At 56.7% G+C, this 20544-nt stretch overlaps 1 protein-coding gene across 5 annotated transcripts; it reads right to left on the reverse strand.

The window, feature by feature from the left end:
- Positions 1-4062: 4062 nt before the first annotated feature.
- Positions 4063-20194, reverse strand: FLOT2 (flotillin 2). 5 transcript variants are annotated; one of them, XM_032428923.1, is made up of 11 exons: positions 20040-20194; positions 14055-14136; positions 8830-8920; positions 7703-7826; positions 7190-7308; positions 6974-7087; positions 6752-6871; positions 6447-6661; positions 5866-6049; positions 5409-5558; positions 4063-5329 (listed from the first exon to the last, which is right to left on the reverse strand). In XM_032428923.1, the coding sequence occupies exons 1-11, from the start codon at positions 20086-20088 to the stop codon at positions 5291-5293; spliced, it is 1287 nt and encodes a 428-aa protein (XP_032284814.1). In that variant the 5' UTR covers positions 20089-20194; the 3' UTR covers positions 4063-5290. The 5 variants fall into 5 exon arrangements, with proteins under 5 accessions (XP_032284814.1, XP_032284816.1, XP_032284817.1 ...); XM_032428925.1 differs by lacking the exon at positions 8830-8920 and adding an exon at positions 11074-11164; XM_032428926.1 differs by lacking the exon at positions 14055-14136.
- Between the last annotated feature and the right edge of the window lie 350 nt (positions 20195-20544).

The following is a 20544-nucleotide window of genomic DNA, read 5'->3' on the forward strand; positions in this document are numbered from 1 at the left end:
CAGGCTTCCCACTGAACAGGGAGCCCGTCGCGGGGCTTGATCCTAGGACCCTGGGATCACGAAGTGAGCTGATGGCCGACCCTTAACGACTGAGCCACTCAGGTGCCCCAATAAATAAAATCTTAAAAAAAAAACCTTTTAAAAAAATATAATAAAACTTTAAAAAAATGTCACACATCTTACACTGATTAGGATGTCTAGTATAAAAAAAAACAACAGAGGGGCGCCTGTGTGGCTCAGTCGATAAACGTCTGCCTTGGACTCAGGTAGTGATCCCAGGGTCCTGGGATCGATCCTGGATCGAGCCCCACATTAGGCCCCACATTGGGCTCCCTGTTCGGCGGGAAGCCTGCTTCTCCCTCTCCCGCTCCCCCGCTTGTGTTCCCTTTCTCGCTGTGTCTCTCTCTGTCAATTAAATAAATAAAATCTTGATTTTAGAGAGACACAGTGAGAAAGGAAACACAAGCAGGGGGAGCGGGAGAGGGAGAAGCAGGGGGAGTGGGAGAGGGAGAAGCAGGCTTCACACTGAGCAGGGAGCCCGATGCGGGGCTTGATCCCAGGACCCTGGGATCACGAACTGAGCCGAAGGCCGACCCTTTACGACTGAGCCACCCAGGCAGCCCAATAAATAAAATCTTAAAAAAAAAAACCTTTTAAAAAAATATAATAAAACTTTAAAAAAATGTCACACATCTTACACTGATTAGGATGTCTATTATAAAAAAATCAACAACAACAGAGGGGGGCCTGGGTGGCTCAGTCGTTAAGCGTCTGCGTTGGGCTCAGGTCGTGATCCTAGGGTCCTAGGATCCAGCCCCACATCGGGCCTCACATCGAGCCCCACATCGGGCCCCACATCGGACCCCACCTCAGGCTCCCTGCTCCGCGGGAAGCCTGCTTCTCCCTCTCCCGCTCCCCCTGCTTGTGTTTCCTTTCTTGCTGTGTCTCTCTCTGTCAAATAAATAAATAAAATCAAGATTTTATTCATTCATTTATTTGACAGAGAGAGACACAGTGAGAGAGGGAACACAAGCAGGGGGAGTGGGAGCAGGAGAAGCAGGGGCAGTGGGAGAGGGAGAAGCAGGCTTCCCGCTGAGCAGGGAGCCCGATGCGGGGCTTGATCCCAGGACCCTGGGATCACGACCTGAGCCGGAGGCAGACCCTTAACGACTGTGCTACCCAGCCGCCCCAATAAATAAAATCTTAAAAATAAAACCTTTTGAAAAAATATAATCAAATTTAAAAAAAGGTCACACATCATACACTGATTAGGATGTCTATTATAAAAAAAAAACAACAACAACAGAGGGATGCCTGGGTGGCTCAGTCATTAAGCGTCTGCCTTGGACTCAGGTCGGGATCCCAGAGTCCTGGGATCGAGCCCCACATCGGGCTACCTGCTCAGCGGGAAGCCTGCTTCTCCCGCTCCCACTCCCCCTGCTTGTGTTTCCTTTCTCACTGTGTCTCTCTCTGTCAAATATATAAATAAAATCGACAGAGAGAGACACAGTGAGAGAGGGAACACAAGCAGGGGGAGTGGGAGCGGGAGAAGCAGGGGGAGTTGGAGAGGGAGAAGCAGGCTTCCCAGTGAGCAGGGAGCCCGATTCGGGGCTTGATCCCAGTACCCTGGGATCACGACCTGAGCCGAAGGCCGACCCTTAATGACTGAGCCACCCAGGCGCCCCAATAAATAAAATCTTAAAAAAAAAACCTTTTAAAAAGATATAATAAAACTTAAAAAAAAAGTCACACATCTTACAGTGATTAGGATGTCTAATATAAAAAAAAAGAACAACAGAGGGGCGCCTGGGTGGCTCAGTCGATAAGCGTCTGCCTTGGAGTCAGGTCATGATCCCAGGGTCCTGGGATCCAGCCCCACATCGGGCCCCACATCGGGCTCCCTGCTCGGCGGGAAGCCTGCTTCTCCCTCTCCCGCTCCCCCTGCTTGTGTTTCCTTTCTTGCTGTGTCTCTCTCTCTCAAATAAATAAATAAAATGAAGATAATCAAATAACCCAAGTGTCTATCAACAGATGATTGGGTAAACAAAATGGGGTATATACATACAATGGAATATTATTCAGTCTTAAAAAGGAAGGAAAGTCTGACATATGCTACAACATGGATGAACCTTGAGGACATTATTTTGAGTGAAAGAAGCCAGACAGAAAAACATGAATACCGTATGATTCCACTTATATGAGGTACCTAGAGAAGTCAAATTCTCAAATTTATAGAGATAGGAGGTAGGCTGGTGCTTGCCAGCAACTGGCACAGGGAGGGATGGGGAGTTATTGTTTAATGGATACAGATTTCAGGTTTATTTTTTTGAAATATTATTTATTTATTTATCTTAGAGAGAAAGAGAAAAAGAGACAGAGTGGGGGGAGGGGCAGAAGGAGAGAGAGAGAGAGAGAGAGAGAAACCCAAGCAGAGCCTCAACTCGGGGCCGGACTTCACGACCCTGAGATCATGACCTGAGCTGAAATCAAGAGTCAGGTGCTTAACTGACTGAGCCACTCAGGTGCCCCCAGAGTTTCAATTTTATGAAAAGAAAAGAATTCTGGAGATGGTGTTGATGGTTGCATAATGTAAATGTAAATATACTTAATACCACTGAGCTGTATGCTTAAAATGGTTAACATGGTAAATTTTATGTTAGGTGTATTTTACCACAGTTAAAAATAAAAGTTATACAAATGGAATCAGGTAGTATGTAACATTTTGTTTTGTTTTTTATTTTTAAATTTTTTTTTTTTTAAGATTGTATTTATTTGCGAGAGAGAGAATGAGAGACAGAGAGCATGAGAGGGAGGAGCAGACTCCCTGCTGAGCAGGGAGCCTGATGTGGGACTCGATCCTGGGACTCCAGGATCATGACCTGAGCCGAAGGCAGTCGCTTAACCAACTGAGCCACCCAGGCGCCCTGTTTTGTTTTTTAAGATTTTATTTGTTTTTTTTTTTTTTTAAAGATTTTATTTATTTGACAGAGAGAGACACAGTGAGAGCAGGAACACAAGCTGGGGGAGTGGGAGAGGGAGAAGCAGGCTTCCCGTGGAGCAGGGAGCCCAATGCGGGACTCCATCCCAGGACTCCGGGATCATGACCTGAGCCGAAGGTAGTCGCCCAACCAACTGAGCCACCCAGGCGCCCAGTATGTAACATTTTGGAATGGGCTCTGTTTTTATTTTTATTTTTTAAGATCTTTTTTATTTGAGAGAGACAGAAAGAGCGAGAGAGAGCATGAACATGGGGAGGGGCAGAGGGAGGAGAAGCAGCCTCCCTGCTGAGCAAGAAGCCTGATTCAGGACTCCATCCCAGGACCCTGGGATCATGACCTGAGCCTGAGCCACCAGGCATCCTGCCAGACACACTTCTACCTCAGGGTCTTTGGACAGGAAGCTCTTCAGGCATGGCTCATTCCTTTACTTTCTTCAGCGCTACCTTCTCAATGAGGCCTTCCTCTGACACCCTAAAATCCCCACCCCCAACTTCCTATTCTTTACCTCCACCTGAATGTAAGCTCTAAAAGCTAGCTGTTTGTATTGTTCACTGTGGTCTCCTCCCCATCTAGTAGGACGATGCCTGCCTGGCACACAGCGAGCATTAGATAAGATAAAGTGAATTAAGAATACTAAAGCCCAGAGAGATGAAGTTACACGCTCAAGATCACACAGGTGATTACCAGCAGAGCTAAAAATTAAACCCAAGCAGTCTGACTTCAGAGTTCATGCTCTTAAGCCTGAGAAATGGGCTCCATTACTGAGTGGGGCTCAGGACGGACACAGAGGTGCAGCAAACCCGGCAGCCCCGCCCCCCCCATCACCTGCCTGCAATGGAGCCAGGTTTGCCAAGGCTCGGGATCTGGCCGCAGCACCTGGGCCAATGGCCATCCGGCCCCAGGATGCTACTGGGGACAAGGCCAGTGTGCTGATGCCCCCCAGTGGCTATAATGGGGAAGAACAGACAAAGTGTAGCTTTCAGGCTGAATGGGTGTATGGGTGGGGACCTGGCTCGTCCCTCCTTCCTAGTCTCTCCCCTCACAGAAGACATAGTCCAGGGCGTAGGCATAACAGATCTTTATTTTACTAGAAGGGACAGGCAGCGGGGCAGTGCAGCATCCAAGCCCCAGACCAGACATGCAGCATCCACATGCAGGAACAGCTACACAGGCTGGGGCAGAGCCAGAAGTGGGAGACTGGGACCATCGGACACCCACAGGCACCCCTGCCAGGATGCTTGGGCTCTGGGTTCTTCTGTCTCCACGAGAGCCAGGAGACAGAGGGCTCGGCTGCTTCCCCATGGCTGGAACCCTATCACTCTGGTCAGAAGGAAAAATGGCACAAGGGGTATGGAGCCTGGCCAGTCTACAGCACTGAGTTCTGTCTGGGGCTGGTGCAGCCATGCCCACTGCAAGGGCCTGGCCCCATACCCAGGTCAGCACAGGCCTAGCAGGAAGAGGGTCTACACACCTTCTAGTCCCCAACAGGGCTAGACCCTGATCCCAGAAAGGCTTAACAGAGTTGGGACCAAGCCCTACTCTACCTAGTAGGGATATGTCCATGAAGGGGACTTCCCTGAGCACAAGCAGGGGCCTCCTGAGGCAGTAGTAAACTGAGGGAGCTGCTATAGACAGGAGGCCTTGCCTCTGTGCCCCTAGGTAAGGAGAGAGAGGTAAGGTACGAGAGCAGGCCTGGGGCTGGGGAGGGCACTGGCCAGCGAGGCCTAGGGGGTCCGGAGTGGGGGAGGCTGGGGACTTCTGGGCAGGACTCAGGGCTGGGAAGACCAGGCCAGGACAGGGGAGGGTGGCCATCCCACCCAGACCCTCCGCACCCATGCCGCGTCTTGGCAAGGGCCACAGGGAGGATGGACAGATGCACAGAGAACTTCAAGGCACCAGGATTCTGAGGAGCAGCAGGGCTACTACCCCCCACAGACAGACAGTGGTCATAATAAACGTCTTCAGCTTAAACTACATGATGTGTGTAGAGGGTGGGAGCAGAGAGAGGGAGAGAAAACGACAGACAGACAAGGGAAGAGACGGACAGGGAGATGGGAGACGAGGGTGGAAGAGACAAACCAGATGGATGTGGCAGTGAAAATGAAGATGTGGGGAGGGGAGAAGAGAAAGGACACAGCCAGAGACGGAGGGGAGGGGCGGAAAGACAGCCAGAGAAGGCCTGAGCGCGCAGCACTTCTGGTCCCTCCAAAATAAGGCACCAGAGTCAGCAGCGTTCCCGCTGTCGCTGTGGTAGGAGAACGGCTGCTGAGGGGTGCGGGCCTTCGGGAGCCTCACGCCTGCGCGCCGGTGGCCTTCTTGATCAGGGGTATCTGCCAGGACGGGAGGTGTCGTGAGGCCGGGGCCCCGAGGCCCCGGGACGGCTCCACCCGCGGCTAGCCAGGCACTCACCTTGGCCAGGTCCACGCCTGTGAGGGCATGCACGGAGGCAGGCAGCTCGGCCAGCAGTCGGTTGACTTCTGATGTCACCTTGCTGTTGTCCCCGCTGAGGACCACAATCTCATCGACTTTGGCCAGGGGGGCGGCAATTTTGGCAGCAATCTAGGAGGCAGGGGGTGGGGGGTGGGAGGAGAGCCTGGCTGGTGCTCTGACTCGGTCCACCTGCCCCGCTCGGTATCTCTCCGTCCTTCTTCCGCCTCCCCCAACCCCAGCGCAGATTGGGTGGCTCTCTTATTTGCAAGCCACGGTCAGGGAGGCCCAGGGAGCCAGGTGAGCCTATGCGTGTTGTAGGGGTCCTGCCCCGCTGCCAGGTACTTCCGCGTTGAATGCTTCCAGCCAGCCCGTGGCTGTGCTCCTGCCGAGGCCCCGCCCGACCCACCCCAGGGCGGGGGTGGGGGTGGGGGCTCACCTGGGGCAGGGCCTCCAGCACCAGCGCCATCTTGGCTGCATCCCCGTATTTCTGGTAGGCCTCGGCCTTGAGCTTCATTCGCTCAGCCTCTGCTGTGCCCATCGCCTCGATGACCGCTGCCTCCGCCTCCCCGAGTTTGCGGATCTTCTCGGCTTCTGCTTGCGCCAAGAGGACCTGTTTCACCCTGCAGCAGTTCAGGCCGGGTGGGATCAGTGGCAAGAGCCAGGGGCCCCTCAAGCCTTGCCCGGGGGCCGGCAAACCCTCAAGGCGTCTGCTCTGACGGGTGTCGGGGTTGGGGACCCAGGAAGGGAGGTTCTGGCTCTGCCCAGGGGGAGGCCACTGGCTGCTAGATGCAAATGGCGGGGGGGGGGGGGGGACTAGCCAGGATGCCCGCTGAGCCAAGCCCCATAGCGGGCCCTCAAACCTCCTTTATCTCCTCCAGTCTTCCCAGCGCCAACCCCATGGGGGAGGCAGGTCACCTCCACGTCACAGTCAGTAAGGAGGCACAGGGCGAGGTGGCTTCCAAGCTGGGGCCGGGAAAGCCCGACTAGTCCCCACCCCGCCACGGCCAGGGTGCTCACTTTTCACCCTCGGCGATCTGCTGTATGCGGTGGGCCTCAGCCTCGGCGGGGCGGCGCACCGTGGCAATGAGCTCCTTGTCTGTGCGGAGGATCTCCTGCGCCTCCACAGCGATCTGCTTCTTGCGCTGCACCACCTCGATCTCAATCTCTTCCTGCCGGATCTTCTGCTGCTCCCGCGCCCCCTGCAGCTCATAGGCCAGCTGGGCCTCGGCGGTCTGCGGCGGGACAATGGGCAGCCGTGTCAGACGCTGGATGCCAGGTGCTGAGCCCTGAGCCCCAACCTGGGATGCCCGACGGCGCCTCACCTTGATGTTGACCTCCTCACTGAAAGCTGACTTTTGCAGCTCAAAGGCTCGCTTGGAGTCAGCGATCTTGGTGTCTGCCATGAACTTCACATCCAGCATCTCCTTCTTGCACTCTGCTTCCTGGCAACCGGAGGGGCAGGTGCTGAGGATCCCCCAAGCCACCAGGGTCCCCCCACCCCTGAGATTCCCTGTCCGTGGGGGCGGGAAGAAAAGCCCGTGTACCCGGATGCCTGCATCCCTCTCGGCCTCGGCCACCCCAATGTCCGCATCTCTCTGTACCACGGCAGTCTGCGTCTTGCCCAAGGAGCTCAGATAGTCCACTTTGTCATACACATCCTGGGAGGGAAGGGGGAGTCATCCTTGGGAACAGTCACACGCACAGAGGGGCCAAGCACCCAGAGGGAGGTGGGGGGCTGCAGCCTTCCTATCACACGTCACCTTGATGGTGAAGCTGAGGATCTCGATGCCCATGCGGCCGACGTCAGGGGCCGCCACTTCCCGCACCAGCTTGGCAAACTGGTCTCGGTCCTGATAAATCTGCTCCACGGTCAGTGTCCCTGGGGACAGAGGGATCGTGGGCTGGCTTCCCCGGGGGCCCAGCCCACTGGGAAAGGGAGGAGGCATGCAAGCAGCGGTCTGAGTGTATGCATACGTTGTAGAGTGAGCTGTAGAGTGAGCACAACCCGCCCTCTTTCTGGGGGGTGTGCACAGCGTTTAACGCTGAACCTCCTTCTGCAGAGCCCAGGCTGGAAGGGGAAAGGCGTCCCAAGCAACACCAGGTGCCTGACCGGCCTGGCAGTCCCTCAGGTCCCCTGAAGTTTTGAAAAGAAAGTCTTGGTGGGACTGACAGACCTCCCTGCTCTGCCCTGCGCCCCTCCCTGGCCCTGGCTAGGAGATCCTGTGAGGTGCTCGAAGGTGGCAGCGGGGTCCCTGGGTAGGGCGGGGCCTTACCGAGGATGGAGCGCAGGTGCCCCTCCAGGGTCTGCAGGACGACGTTCTTGATGTCCTGCACGTTCTTGCCCAAAAACTGCTCGCAGGCCACTGCCAGGAGCTCCTTCTCCGTCATGATCTTCACCTGCCAGTGGTCACAGAGATGCCTGAACCAGGCTGGAGGGGGGCAGACGGAGGCCCCAGACCCAGAGGTGTGGAGGATGGTGGCTGTGCCCCTCCCCTCCTTTTTTCAGACCTGCAGGCCTAGGGGCCAGGAGGGTAGAGTCTGGCTGAGGCCTCTGGTGGGGAGAGCATACCAGGAATTCTTACACTGACAAATCTGATGTTCATTGGCAGCCTCAGGCCCTGACACGGCCTGTCTGCTAGGCATCTGGGGCTCATCTCCCCACCCCTCAGCCCACTCACTGTTCCCTCATTGGCCGGTTCCTCCCATGCAGGCTCCCCACAGGTGGGAGACCTGCAGGCTGAGGGGCAGAGAGCGTGGAAAGGAGAATGAGCAATAGGGACACAGATACACAGGCTAGGGAAGAGAGCCTGGACAGAGGAGACAGGTCCAGAGGGACGCCACCGAGGGTGGTCATCTTCCTGCCTTTCCTTCCCTAAGTACTAAGCCAACCACCCCCTCACCAGAGGCCTCTAACACGGTTGCACCTTGCTGCCCTGTGAAGTTGAGAACTGGACGAGAGGAGGAAGCCCCTCGCCCAGGCCCTGAGCTGGGAATACAAAGCAACCTCCGAGAGAGTTCCTCTGCCTCACATGGTCTTGTCCTCTGGTCCCCGCCCCTTTAGCCCCCTACCCAGAGGACAGGGAAGGCCTGGATTCTGGGGCGTGGCACTTCCAACACCTGCAAAGAATCGCGTGGGGTTAGTGAGACAGGAGCCCTCAGCACTGGTTCTGTCCCTCGCGGGCCCGCTGAGGAGAGAAGGGGTGTCTGTTAGTCCTCCTGAGTGGCCAAGGGGCCGAGCGAGCACGTTCCGGTGGCGACGACCCTCTTGTGGAAGGGGGGCGGGGGCAGGGGCACTGGAGAGAGACTGGCCCTGGCTGCTACCCTCTCCTCCTCCCCCCACACCCCAGCACAGGGACGAGGCAGCTCAACGGACATGCGCGGGGCTGCTGAGTTACTATACCTGGGCGACACCCGTCACAGTTAAAGCTACCCCCTCGGCCGTCTCTACGTCCTCGCAGCGGGGCTGCAACGTCATAATCTCTAGGGAAATCCTGCCAAGAAATGCAAAACAGGGGCATGGGTCTGGGGGCCCAGGGCCTGGGGTGTGGGGAGAGTCCGGTACCTCTCTGTTCCAGCTGGGCCGGGCCGGGGGTCCTGCTGCAGAGGGTGGGGAGGGCGCTCTGAGGGCCTAGGGTCAGGAGTCTGTGAGGAGACGGTGGGAAGGCAGAGCAGCGCGGCCGCAGCGTGCTACCCACGGCACAGTCCCCTGCTCAGAGCAGCCTGGCTTGCGGTGGCGTGAGGAAAGGAAGTAGAGAAGTGGTTGGGGGTGGTCTGGGCCGGTGGGGGGTGGGGTGCAGGTGGAGCTGTGTGCGTATGGCCTGGGAACGCCCCGGAAGTGCTGGTTCCCCAGGCTGTGCTGTGTAGGTCGTCCACGGGGGCCATGGGAACATCCCTCAGGGGCCCTCACCTGTTCCCTGGGTCTGCTCAGCACCCCGAGATGCCCTGGAAGGCTCCCCGGAAAGCTCTGCCTACTAGCCTGGCATGCTAGGAGTCCGCCCACTGCTGGACCACGATGGAGGTGATCCTGCGTCTGCCCCTTGCCGGGGAAGTCCTGCTTTGTCCCTTCACCTGGCGGCAGGCTTGCCTTGAAGCTGACCCTCCGGGGCTGGGCCCAGGTGGCTCAAGTGGAGAACGAGGGCTGAGGTCACACGAGCACTCCCTGGCCCAGACCACCTCAAGGGTCCATATCACCTAGCCTGAAAGGGATGTGGGCCTTTGCAGTTGTTCTAAGTAGGCAGCAGTTTGGAAGGGGAGCGGGGACACTTTCGCCAGGGCTGTCGAGGGAGGCCGGGACCCTACCCGTTCCACACTGGGTGCCCTGAGCTTCTTGGGCCTCTGTGCTAAAGCCCGCCCGCTGGAGGCTACAAGGAGTGGATGAGGTGGGGACGGTCCCCTGCCCGAGGAGAGCCGGCAGGACAGGCGAGGGAGAGAGAGGTAGTGTAGGGTTTTGCCTGAGAAGCCCGAAGGGCGATTTCACGCAAGGGAAGGAGACGGCTAAGATGATGGTGAGGGCTCTTCCAGTCTGGGGACCCAGCATGCAGGCTCTGAGGGGGCAGGGGCTTTCTGATGGTCACTGCAGCATCCACAGTGCCCGGAACCAGGAAGGAGCTCAACAGAGAACTGATGAGTGAAGCAGCGAAGGTGAGCGCCAGCACAGCACAATGAAAGCGCTGGGAGGCACTGGGAGGCACTGGGAGGCACTAAGCACCTCGGCTCAGGAGAGGGTTTCACTGGCTACAGCCGCATGGCAGTGAAGAGTGAGACATCCAGTCACTTGCTTTTCTAAGTGAGACTGGATTCATGATAAAGCCTGGGTTTCTCTAGCACTTTCTTTTTTTTTAGTAGACTCCATGCCCAGCGCGGAGCCCAACACGGGGCTTGAACTTAGGACACTGAAATCAAGACCTGAGCTGAGATCAAGAGTTGGACGCTCAACCGACTGAGTCACCCAGGTGCCCCTCTCCAGCACTTTTCCAAAAATCCCAAAGAGCCCTCATATTGCTTTACTTGCCTTTCCCATATCCCTACAAAGCAGAGTGGACAGGATTCCCCTATTTCACACGTAAGGAAACTAACACGAGTCACAAGGGATTTGCTCAGAGGCTTCTGCCAAAAATTAGGGGCAGGGAAGAGCCAAGACTCGTTTTGCTAAGGCCTGTCAAGGAGATCGGAGGAGGCCAAGGAGCTGGTAGAACAGAACTCTTCAGGGGACCCATCTTCTGGGAGGAGGGCTAGGACTTGACGTGTGTCAGCATGGACAGGTGGGGGCTGGCTAGCAAGGGGCTCCACGGTGCCTGGAGTGGTTGGACTGAACCCTCCCTACCCGGACAGCCTCGCTCTGGCATGTGGGGGCCTGTGTCTCCTGCCTCAACTTACCCCTTGGCCTCCAAGGACACCCCCTGGCTGACTTGGGCAGAGCTTCCAGATTCCCTTGCTCTTTCCCCACTAGCAGCCCCAGTGGGTGAGGGCAGGGGAGCTGGGGATCTACAGGGCTCCATCCTGGCACCCAGAGCAGTACAGGTGGGAGCAGAGGGGAGGGAGGCACACTCTCGGGAGGAGAGTCCATCTGGCTCCTGCCTGCCGGGCCCCGCAGGGCAGGAAGAGAGAAGGTTAGACACAGAGGAGGAAGCAGGTGGGTTATTACCTGTGCAACCCCTGTTACGAATAGCGGGACCCCCTCCGACGTCTCAATATTCTCACAGCGACACAGGATGGTCATAACCTCCAGAGACAGTCTGAGAAGCAGCCAGGGTGAGGGAGAGGTAGGGACAGGAGGGGTAGGAGGGGACAGCAAACACACACAGTGGTTACCAGACAAGCAACGATGCCTGATGCCTGGGGGCACGGGCGGGGGGGAGGGGGGAGCGTTTGCTCTCAGTACTCGAGCCCTCTCCTGCCAGCTCAGCCTAGGATTGTAGGGGGACAGATGAAACCCCCTTGCTGGCCTCTGGATGTCTTCCCTAGCCCCCACACCCGTCTAAGCAGGAGCTGCTGGGCTGGGGATAAAGCCTGCTGACCCCCGGGGCCTATGACCTGAGGTGGGGAGGCCTGTGCGCAGGGCACCTAGGTTGCCCACCACCTCACTTTCCCAGGACAGTCCTGGCACAGTCTGGGAGACTTAGCCTCAGTTCTACTTTCCAAACACAGGCAAACCCGTGTTTCCAGAAATTGGGCAGGAGAGGCCACTCTGGGGACTAGTGAGCCACAGCAAATACCGAATCCTGCTTAGGTTTGCGCTACCTAACACTAAGAAGGCAATTTAGGGTCAGGAAAGCCCAGAGAGAACCTGGGATTTTCTGCTTTGGGGGGGGCAAGGTGTCAAGGAAGGCTGGGGGAGGAAGTGCATCCCTGCCAGAGTATTCACCGGGACAACAGGGGGCTGATGGAGTAATTCACTTTGGAATTTCCAAAGTTGGGCACAGGCAGAGAAGAGAGTTATGGCAACGAGAGTGAGGTGCCTTGAAGCTGCTCAGCCCGCCCTAGCCAGGCCTCCATAGCGCGGCACGTGTGTGCGTGTGAGTGTGCAGGGTGCCGGGCCGGGCCAGGCTGTGGGCAGCGCGGAGGTTTCCTGAAACCAGAGGGAAGGAGGACAGCGGCGGAGGCCGAGGGAGCGGAAGCGGGTGGACTGGGGGATGGGAGCAGCAGGCCGCGTGAGGCCGCGTGGAGCCCTGCCCTCCCCTGTCACTGTACCAGCCCCGGGAGCTCCGGCCATGCAGGGGTGCAAAGACTGCCTTCATTCGAGCCCCTGATACGAGCACTCCTGGGCCTGAGAGGACTCTAGACCCCGCTCAGACAGGAACCCACCAAGCTCTCTTCTGGGGAAGGAGGAGCGCGGGAGATGGGAGAGAGGGAGGGAAGGAGAGAAGGAAGGAGGGAAGGAAGGAGGCTGCAGCTCAGACGCCGGAGGTGGAGGATTCCCTCAGGTAAGGGAGAGGGAGCTGCCGCTCGAGGGCCTCAGCACCGTACAGGACGTGGCCGCAAAGTGCAGCAGGAGGGACTTCACTGAGCCTGGAGATGAAAGGCTGACAACGGAGGTGGGGGGCGCGGACGGTGGCTGCGGGAAGGGAGGCTTGGAATCCAACCTGGGTTAGAAATCTAGCCTCTACTCTGACCGGAGAGGCTCCTGCCGGCCTAGGGAGATAGAGGCCCCAGCTTGTACGGATGCCCTTCAAATGGGCGAGGGGTCGGGGAAGGGGCTGCCCTCAGAAACAGAGTCCAACGAGGGGAGGGGCCGCGGGCTCAGACTCCCCAGCGAGTGGGACCACAGGGAGAACGCTAAGCCTGGGTGTGGGAGGTCAGCTTCCCAGGACACGGCACAAAGACCTCTTCTCCTTACTTCCAAACTTACTGTCAGAGAAGCCTGCCTCCCCCCCCCCCCCCCCCCCCCCCCCCCCGGGCCGCCCCCCCCCCAAGCAAGAAGCAGGGCGCGCTGTGTGTGCCAAGAACACTGAGAAAGGGCTGCAGGGGTGTGGCCCTAGAAGTGGATGCCCGCGCAGGACAAGTGTCTGGGTGAGCTGCAAACTCTCCAGGCCTGGCTGCGCGTCAAGGTGTTCGGACAAGATTCTCTGTCATCCCAGGACTGCATGGCCTGTGGGGTGGGGTGGCGGTGCTCTGGAGAGGGCACCCCATGGCTCCTGACAGGCCAACTGGCCCACTCCTGAGAGGAAGCTGTGACCAGCAGCGGTTACTCTTGGACATCTTTGGCCATAAGAGTCCCCCAGGATCCCTCAATTCAGGCGGAGCAAAGTGAGGGGAGAGCAGAGGGGGCTACTGGGAAATCAGTGAAGTTAAAAAGTTGACCTCCCTCCCCTGCCCCTGGCCCTAGCTGACACCCTCAACCTCAGGGCAGCCATGGGGCTTTCCACTGGAACCACCACTGCTTCCCTTCGGGGTGACCGCCACTTCCCCTCCCACACCAGTTCTGCTGCCCCTGCTGCCTGGGTGCTGGCCTGGAAGGATCTGGGCACAGTCAGGAAGGGGGTGATGGTGGAAAGGTAGCTGGGCTGACTCATCTCCTCCTGGGGGGTCAGTGAGGGCCCAGGCCAAGTCTGGGCCTGCTGGGGGTCCTGGGAGAGCTCCAGAGAGCCCGATGACGTCTTCCTTCCTCTAGTGAGTCTTTCCAGACTGACCATGGAGGTCCAGATCTGTTTTGCCCAGCCCAGCACCAATTCCTTAGCTCTCCTCCCCCTGTCCCCAAGCGGCCACTTGCCACAGGGCCGCTCCAGACTGCGGATCCGTTCCCTGCTCTTGGGCCACGGCCTGCGTTGTCCGGGCCTGCACAGCCTCTCCTCTCCACAGGGAGGATAATTAAGGCTTCGTGAATAACTGAGCTAGACTTAGGGAATGAGGATTCTGCCTGGGCATGACCCCCGGATTCTCTGGGACACAACTGATGTCTCTAGTAGAAAAAAAGCACCCCCACTAAGGAGAAGGTGCCCAGACGGACCCCCTGCACCCTGTGCCACCTGTCTCACCTGGGTCTTAGGAGGCCCCCCGCCCCAGCATGGAATGTGGCAAGTGGTGGATGCTCTAGCTGACTGTGGGGGGCAGGGGGGGAAGGCTGGAAATCCTTTTCTCCCTTGCCCACCTGGATGCCAGGCTCCCTGGGGGCCCCCGAGCCCTTACCTCTGAGTGTCGGAGATACACCACCAGGCCCAGGCCCAGCCGCCAAACACGTACTGTTTATAGTCAGAACCACAACAGCCCCCTGGAGAGCAAAGCAAACCACTGCTCGTCAGTCAGTTCTTGGGTCCCTGTCCCTTCAACAGCAACTCTGGCCCTTTCCCTGCCCTGACACTTGACAACTCCCACTGTTGGGTGCTGCGGTCACACAGAAGCTGGAGAGAGCTTGTAAGGGCCTGGGACTCTAGTTCGGTAGACAGGTAATTTGCACAAAAAGGAAGATATCCAATGAGTGGTTCTGAATGTAAGTGTTCAGAGGACAGAAGTCAGTGGGCAGGAGTGAGCAGGAAAAACTTCCATCTTCCATTCAACCACTCATTCAGTAAACAAGTAGAGTAGGTTTCTGTGCTAGAGATTCAGAGATGAAGATACAATTCACATCTTAAAGGAGCTGGGAACTTTTCCTGAGATAACTAGTACTAATACGGTGTGATTTGTCTGTTATCAGGGCGTGTGCAGGCCAAGAAGGAATGCAGGGGGCCCTGGGGGGCCCTGGGAGGCTGAGGGGAGGGAAGAGTCTCGGAGCCAAGATGGGATCCTTGCTCATGCCCAGCAGACATATCTCAGCAAGGCTGGTCTTCTATTCCCAGGGCTGCACAGTGACTGTGTACCTCTGGGGAGTATAGTGAATGGGGAAGGCAAGGCCTCAAAACAAAGGGCAGCCTGTGGCATCCATGGGAGAAGTGGAGGGAAAGGGAAAAGGTCTAGAAAGGAAGTGGTGCCTGAAAACTCTATCAACTAAACAGAATGCTGACTCAGGCCCCGACTCGGATCTAGCGGTAGACATGTCCCGCATGCTGTCTACGCAGGAGTGAGAAAAACCAATTCCTGAAATTCTGGTTGTGAACTCTCCTGTGAATGCCAAAATTAGTCATCAAGTTCAAGGAAACTTTAGTAAAAGCTAGAGGGGCAGTTTCCTTGCAGCGCAAAAAAACCCACAAGAAAACAAAAAACAAACAAACAAAAAAACAAACGTACAGGAAATAGATGATTCAAAGGAAATGTGATTTGGGAAAAAGCCAGTGGGTGTCGTCATGTCTGTATTTACAAACTTGAATTTTCGGGAAAGCCTTGGGGTGTGTGCCCCCAATGGGCAAGGGTCAGGGGTAGTTTCATGTAGCTGGGTTACAGTGTCTCTGAGGACCCACAGCAGAGAGAGCAGATTATAGGGTGTCTCAGGTATCAGGCCAAGAAGCTGTGTGTGTGTGTATGTGTGTGTATGTGTGTGTGTGTGTGTGAGAGAGAGAGAGAGAGAGAGAGAGAGAGAGAGTGATGGGAGGGTCATATAAGGATTTAAGCTGGGAAGCAACAAAATTACACTTGCATTTTAGAAACACCGCTGTGCACAAGGAAGATGGGGTGGGGTGGCCTAGGAGACTGGGTAGAAGCCTTCTGCAGTGACCTAGGCAAGACACGGTGGCTGATATTAGGGGATAACTTCCAGAGCAATCTTGTCTAAGAGGATTTTCTGTGATGGTGGAAACGTTCTATAGCTGCAGTGTGTAATATGGCAACCACTGGCCACATGGGCTTACCACGCACCTGGAATGTGGCTGGTGTGACTGAAAAACTAAATTTCTTTTTTTTTTTTTTTTTTAAGATTTTATTTCGATCGAGCCCCGCATCGGGCTCCCTGCTCAGCGGGAAGTCTGCTTCTCTCTCTTCCACTCCCCCCTGCTTGTGTTCCCTCTCTCGCTCTCTCTCTCTCAAAATAAATAAATAAAATCTTAAAAAAAAAGATTTTATTTCTTTTTTAGAGAGAGCACAAGCGGGGGCGGGGGGAGCAGAGTGAGAGGGAGAAGCGGGCTTCCCGCCAAGTAGGAAGCCTGACGTGGGGCCCATCCCGGGACCCCAGGGTACAACCCGAGCCTCAGGCGGACGCCCAACCGACTGAGCCACCCAAGAACTAAATTTCTAATTTAATTAACTTAAATTTAAGGGGCTAGTGGCTACCATATAGGTGCGCTCTGGAGTCCAGGTCGGAGTGGGTGGGGAAGCCAACAAGGGAAAGAGAGACAACAGAGAATAGGGAGCTGGAGAACTCGGTTCTGGACAGGTGGAGGTGAAGGGGGTGCAGAGCGCCTATTGGCAGAGAGAGCTGGGATCTGAGCTGGCTCACTGGGCAGCCCCCTCCGCCTCCAGGGCCTGCATGGTGTGCAAGGAGCCTCGCCAGAAGTCCAGGGAGCAAAGAGCAGCCCCGCACTATGAGCAGGGGTGGGAAGAGGAGCTCTGTCCGTTTCTCTGTGGTGGAAATACCAGCCCGCAGGGCTGCTGCTTACAGGAAGCTATTGCAGGCTTCTCGGCCCTGGGGAGTGGGTGAGGAGGCCTCTAAGGGCAAGCAGTCAAGCTGAAACCTAAGCCATCTTGGGGTCCAGACAAACGGAGAGGGTCACACATCACAGCCTGTTTCAGTCCGGCCCAGTGAGGGCTGGGGCCCAGCTGCCTCTGGCCCGCTCCAGGGCGCTTCTCCGTGTGCTGGGGGTGGAGGTGGTAGTGGTGGAGAGGGATGAGGGTGGGGAAGGGGGCAGTCCACGCTTTACCCTTAACTTAGTCTTTGACCTTGGGAGCAGGCTGTCACCACTTAAGCTGGGCCTTGGCCAAGGGCAACATGGCCAGGTTCCCAGGGGTAGCAACAACAGGAAGCTGGGCCTTCCAGCCTGCCCCGCCCCCAGCAGCCTCCTCCCCTGGAAGGCATCTTCCTCCCAGATTCCTGGTCACCCTGAGTCTGAGCACCACTCCCCAAAGAGACCACGTAGGTGCCCCTTCCTTGATCTCCCTTGCGCTCACTCTATTTATTTATTTATTTTTATTTTTTAATTTTTAAAGACTTTATTTATTTATTTGACAGAGAGAGAGCACAAGCAGGGGGAGCGTCAGGCAAAGGGAGAGGGAGAAGCAGGCTCCCCACTGAGCAGGGAGCCTGAAGTGGGACTTGATCCCGGGACCCTGGGATCATGACCTGAGCTGAAGGCAGACACCCAACCGACTGAGCCACCCAGGCGCCCCTCTCACTCTCTTTAGACCTGGAAGTTTCTCGTAGTTTTATCTCACTTTTTCTAACCCAACTTACTTTCCTTTGCCCTGTCTTCACCCAAGCTGAAGAATCACAAAACAGGGGCGCCTGGGTGGCTCAGTCGGTTAAGCGTCTACCTTTGGCCCAGGTCATGATCCCAGGGTCCTGGGATCAAGTCCCACATCGGGCTCCCTGCTTAGTGGGGAGTCTGCCTCTGCATCTGCCCCTCCCCTCATGCTCTCTCTCTCAAATAAATAAATAAAATCTTTTTTTTTTTTTTAATTTTTTATTTATTCACTTGAGACACAGAGATACAGACAGGAAGAGAGAGCACGAGCAGGGGGAGAGGCAGACAGAGAGGGAGAAGCAGGCTCCCCGCTGAGCCAGGAGCCCGATGTGGGGCTTGATCCCAGGACCCTGGGATCATGACCTGAGCTGAAGGCAGACGCTTAACCATCTGAGCCACCCAGGCACCCCTAAATAAATAAAATCTTAAAAAAAAAAAAAAGAATCACGAAACATCCCACGATAACCTCTGCCCCACTCTCAGCCCCTCCAGCCCCAGCCCAGACCTCTGCCTTCGCAGGAATACTCCCCTCCTTTCCTGCATCTCTTCTCCCTTCTTCCCACTCCTCCAGGAGACCAGACTGTACAGGGGGGTTTAGCCTTTTTTGAGCCACACCCCCCTTAGTAGTCCAGCAATGCTGGAATGTTCATAAATGCATAAAATACATAGGAAACAAATTATCTTGAAAGTTGTCAGGATATTAAAATAACCAAATGTGTGATATGTAACACACGGTAATACGTGTGATACAGTAAAACATTAAATAATAAAATTTGGTGGTAGATTTAATAACTAGCTTAACTTCAAAGTCATAATGAGCGTGGATGATTTTGAAGGTACCTACAAAAACTGCCATGTGGTAGGAAAATATCTCCTAATACTATCACGGGTTTTGGCGGACATTTATAATGTGAAGAAATGCTAAATTCCGATTAAGGTTAGTGAGAATAAAAAGTCACGTCTCTCCCTATCCAAATGCACAGACCTCTAAATTCTACCCACAAACCCCAGGTTAAGAACCTCTGACTTACTATAGAGACAAGAGAAAGGTGTATGGTGTTTGGATTCCCCTTTTAAGTTCCCGACAGTAGAAATAGAGAAAAAGGTGTTATTTTACAGACCGAAGGAGGGAGGTATTACAACCAGAAAAACTTCTAGCCTTTTCAGGTGGAGAAGGTGACCAGGACATGCATCAGCACCTTCTCAAATTGGGCCGAACGAGATGCCTCTGGACATGGACGCCCGCTTAAGGAACCAGGTGGGGTCAGGGCTGGGAGTGGTTGCTCCACTCTGGGGGGACTTCCGTGCTGGAGGGAGCTGCATCTCTGCTAGACCACCTCAAATCCCCAGATACTGTGATGCTGGGCACTACCCCTCCCTCTTCCCTCCCATCCTTCCTTGACTCCAGCACCCTCCATTCTCAGCACAGTCTCCTCTCCCCACCCCTAAAACAGTTTCGAAGCTAGCACTGCCCTGGCCTCTGGCCAGAAAACCAGGTTTCCAGCAAGGGTCAGGTGCTCCTCTCACCCCTCAGTCTCAAAGCTCTCCACAGGGACTGGATTGGACCTTTTGTCTCCTCAGCCCAGAGTCTTGGGTTCCAGAAAGAAACTCCACAAGAGAGACAAAGTGTGGTGCAGATTCGGGTTCTAAAAGTTGTCTTTAGGATCAGGGCCAAGTCCAGTGGGGGACAGGTCCAAGTCTGGCCTCAGTGCTCTCTGAGGGGTCTCCTTCCTAATCCCAAGGCCACCTCTGGTCTTAACTGCTCTCCCCCGGTCAGGGAGAGTGGGGATTTCCTGTCCTGGGGGGACAGACTGATTCTGAGATCCAAACTCAGCCACAGGCCATGTTCTGGGTTAAAAGTTTCCAATGGATTGATCACACCTCCCCGAGGCGCAGCTGTAAACCCTGGTCTAGAGTACCCCCTTCTACAGCCAGTCCTAACAACTCTGCACACAGGCTGGAAATTGGCATCGACAGTGGGAAGACCTGAGATTCCCGCAGGTGCAGGCCTCCAAGCTGTCGGGAAACACCACCCTCCCCAGCACCTGCGAGCCAGGGGCTTCACAAACTGGGGGCTTCAAAGGCTTCAGCCACCTCTCAAGATACCCGAATATACAATTTAAAAAGCAGCCTTAAGGCAAAGGTACCTCTTCCCTCCCCAACACAGCAGTCCCCGGGCCCCGCCGAAGCTCCCAGAAATTCTGGAGCCTGTAGCATTTTTGCAATCGGGGCAACACAGCCCAGAGCCCGATTTCTCAACCTGTAGAGGCCGCACCCGCACCTCCGAGGCGGGCAGTGCCAGTAACCCCAGCAAGCCCCAACCTGCTCAGAATTAACGGGAGCACAGGGATCCCTGGATCAGGGCCCCTCCCCAGGCAGGCACCTGCCCTCCAAAGCTGCGAAACCCGCCCCAAGGCCCGGGCGCTGGAATCCAGCCAAACCGCTGTGTTCCGGTAACCACGGGTCCCCTCCCTACGGCCTCAGTTCGGGACCCCCCAGGCCACCGTGGAATAGAGGGGAGGAGACCGTGCCCAGGGAGGGGGGCGGAGAAAGGAGAGAATAAACACGGGAAAACACGCAGTGGGAGGGGGAGTCCCGAGGGCGCGGAGCACTGCAAGCGTAAGAATGGGGGGCCCTCCTGGAAGGTTCTCAGGCCCAACACCGGCGCCCCCTACCCCGTCCCTCCCCCTCCACACTCCTTCCCCGGCCTAGCCCGTCCCCGCTGGCTCCCCAGCCCCGCACCCACCCCGAGCGCCCTCCCCAACCACATTTCGCGGGCACAGCCCGCGCGCCCCAACACCCTCCTAGCCCCGGCGCCCCAGCCCCACCTCCCTCGCCGCCCTCTCACCTGAAACCACCAGCGCCTCGTTGGGCCCCACCGTGTGACAATTGCCCATGGCGCCGGCGGGACGGAGGGCCCGCGGGCACCGCAGGGACCTGGATCGCACCGCGCGCACCAGCGGCCGCGCCCAGCCTATCCCGCCACCCCCAGCGGCCGGCCGCCCGCCCGCGCCCCTCCGCGCTCGCAGCCCCGCCGGAAGTGTGGCGGCGGAGGGCGGGGCCGGCGGGCGACAGCGGCGGCAGCGAGCGCGAGGCGAGGCGCGGCAGTCAAGACGCTTTATTTCCCCGGGCCCAGCCCCGCAGCAGCCCCGGGGGCGGGGGCGCCCGCACCACGACGGCACGGCCCTGCCGCACCTCCCCGCACCCACCTGACCGCCGTGGGCCCTGGAGTCACACCGCTCCTGCGCTTACCCCCTTACCGGCGGTGAGACCTTGGCCCAGTGAGTCCCTTACCTCTGCAACCTAATCCTGCCTCGGCAGATGGGGGTCATTTAACCACGTGGCTACATGGT

Source organism: Phoca vitulina, unplaced genomic scaffold (assembly GCF_004348235.1).
Source record: "Phoca vitulina isolate PV1807 unplaced genomic scaffold, GSC_HSeal_1.0 scaffold40, whole genome shotgun sequence".
NCBI classification, from domain to species: Eukaryota; Metazoa; Chordata; class Mammalia; order Carnivora; family Phocidae; genus Phoca; species Phoca vitulina.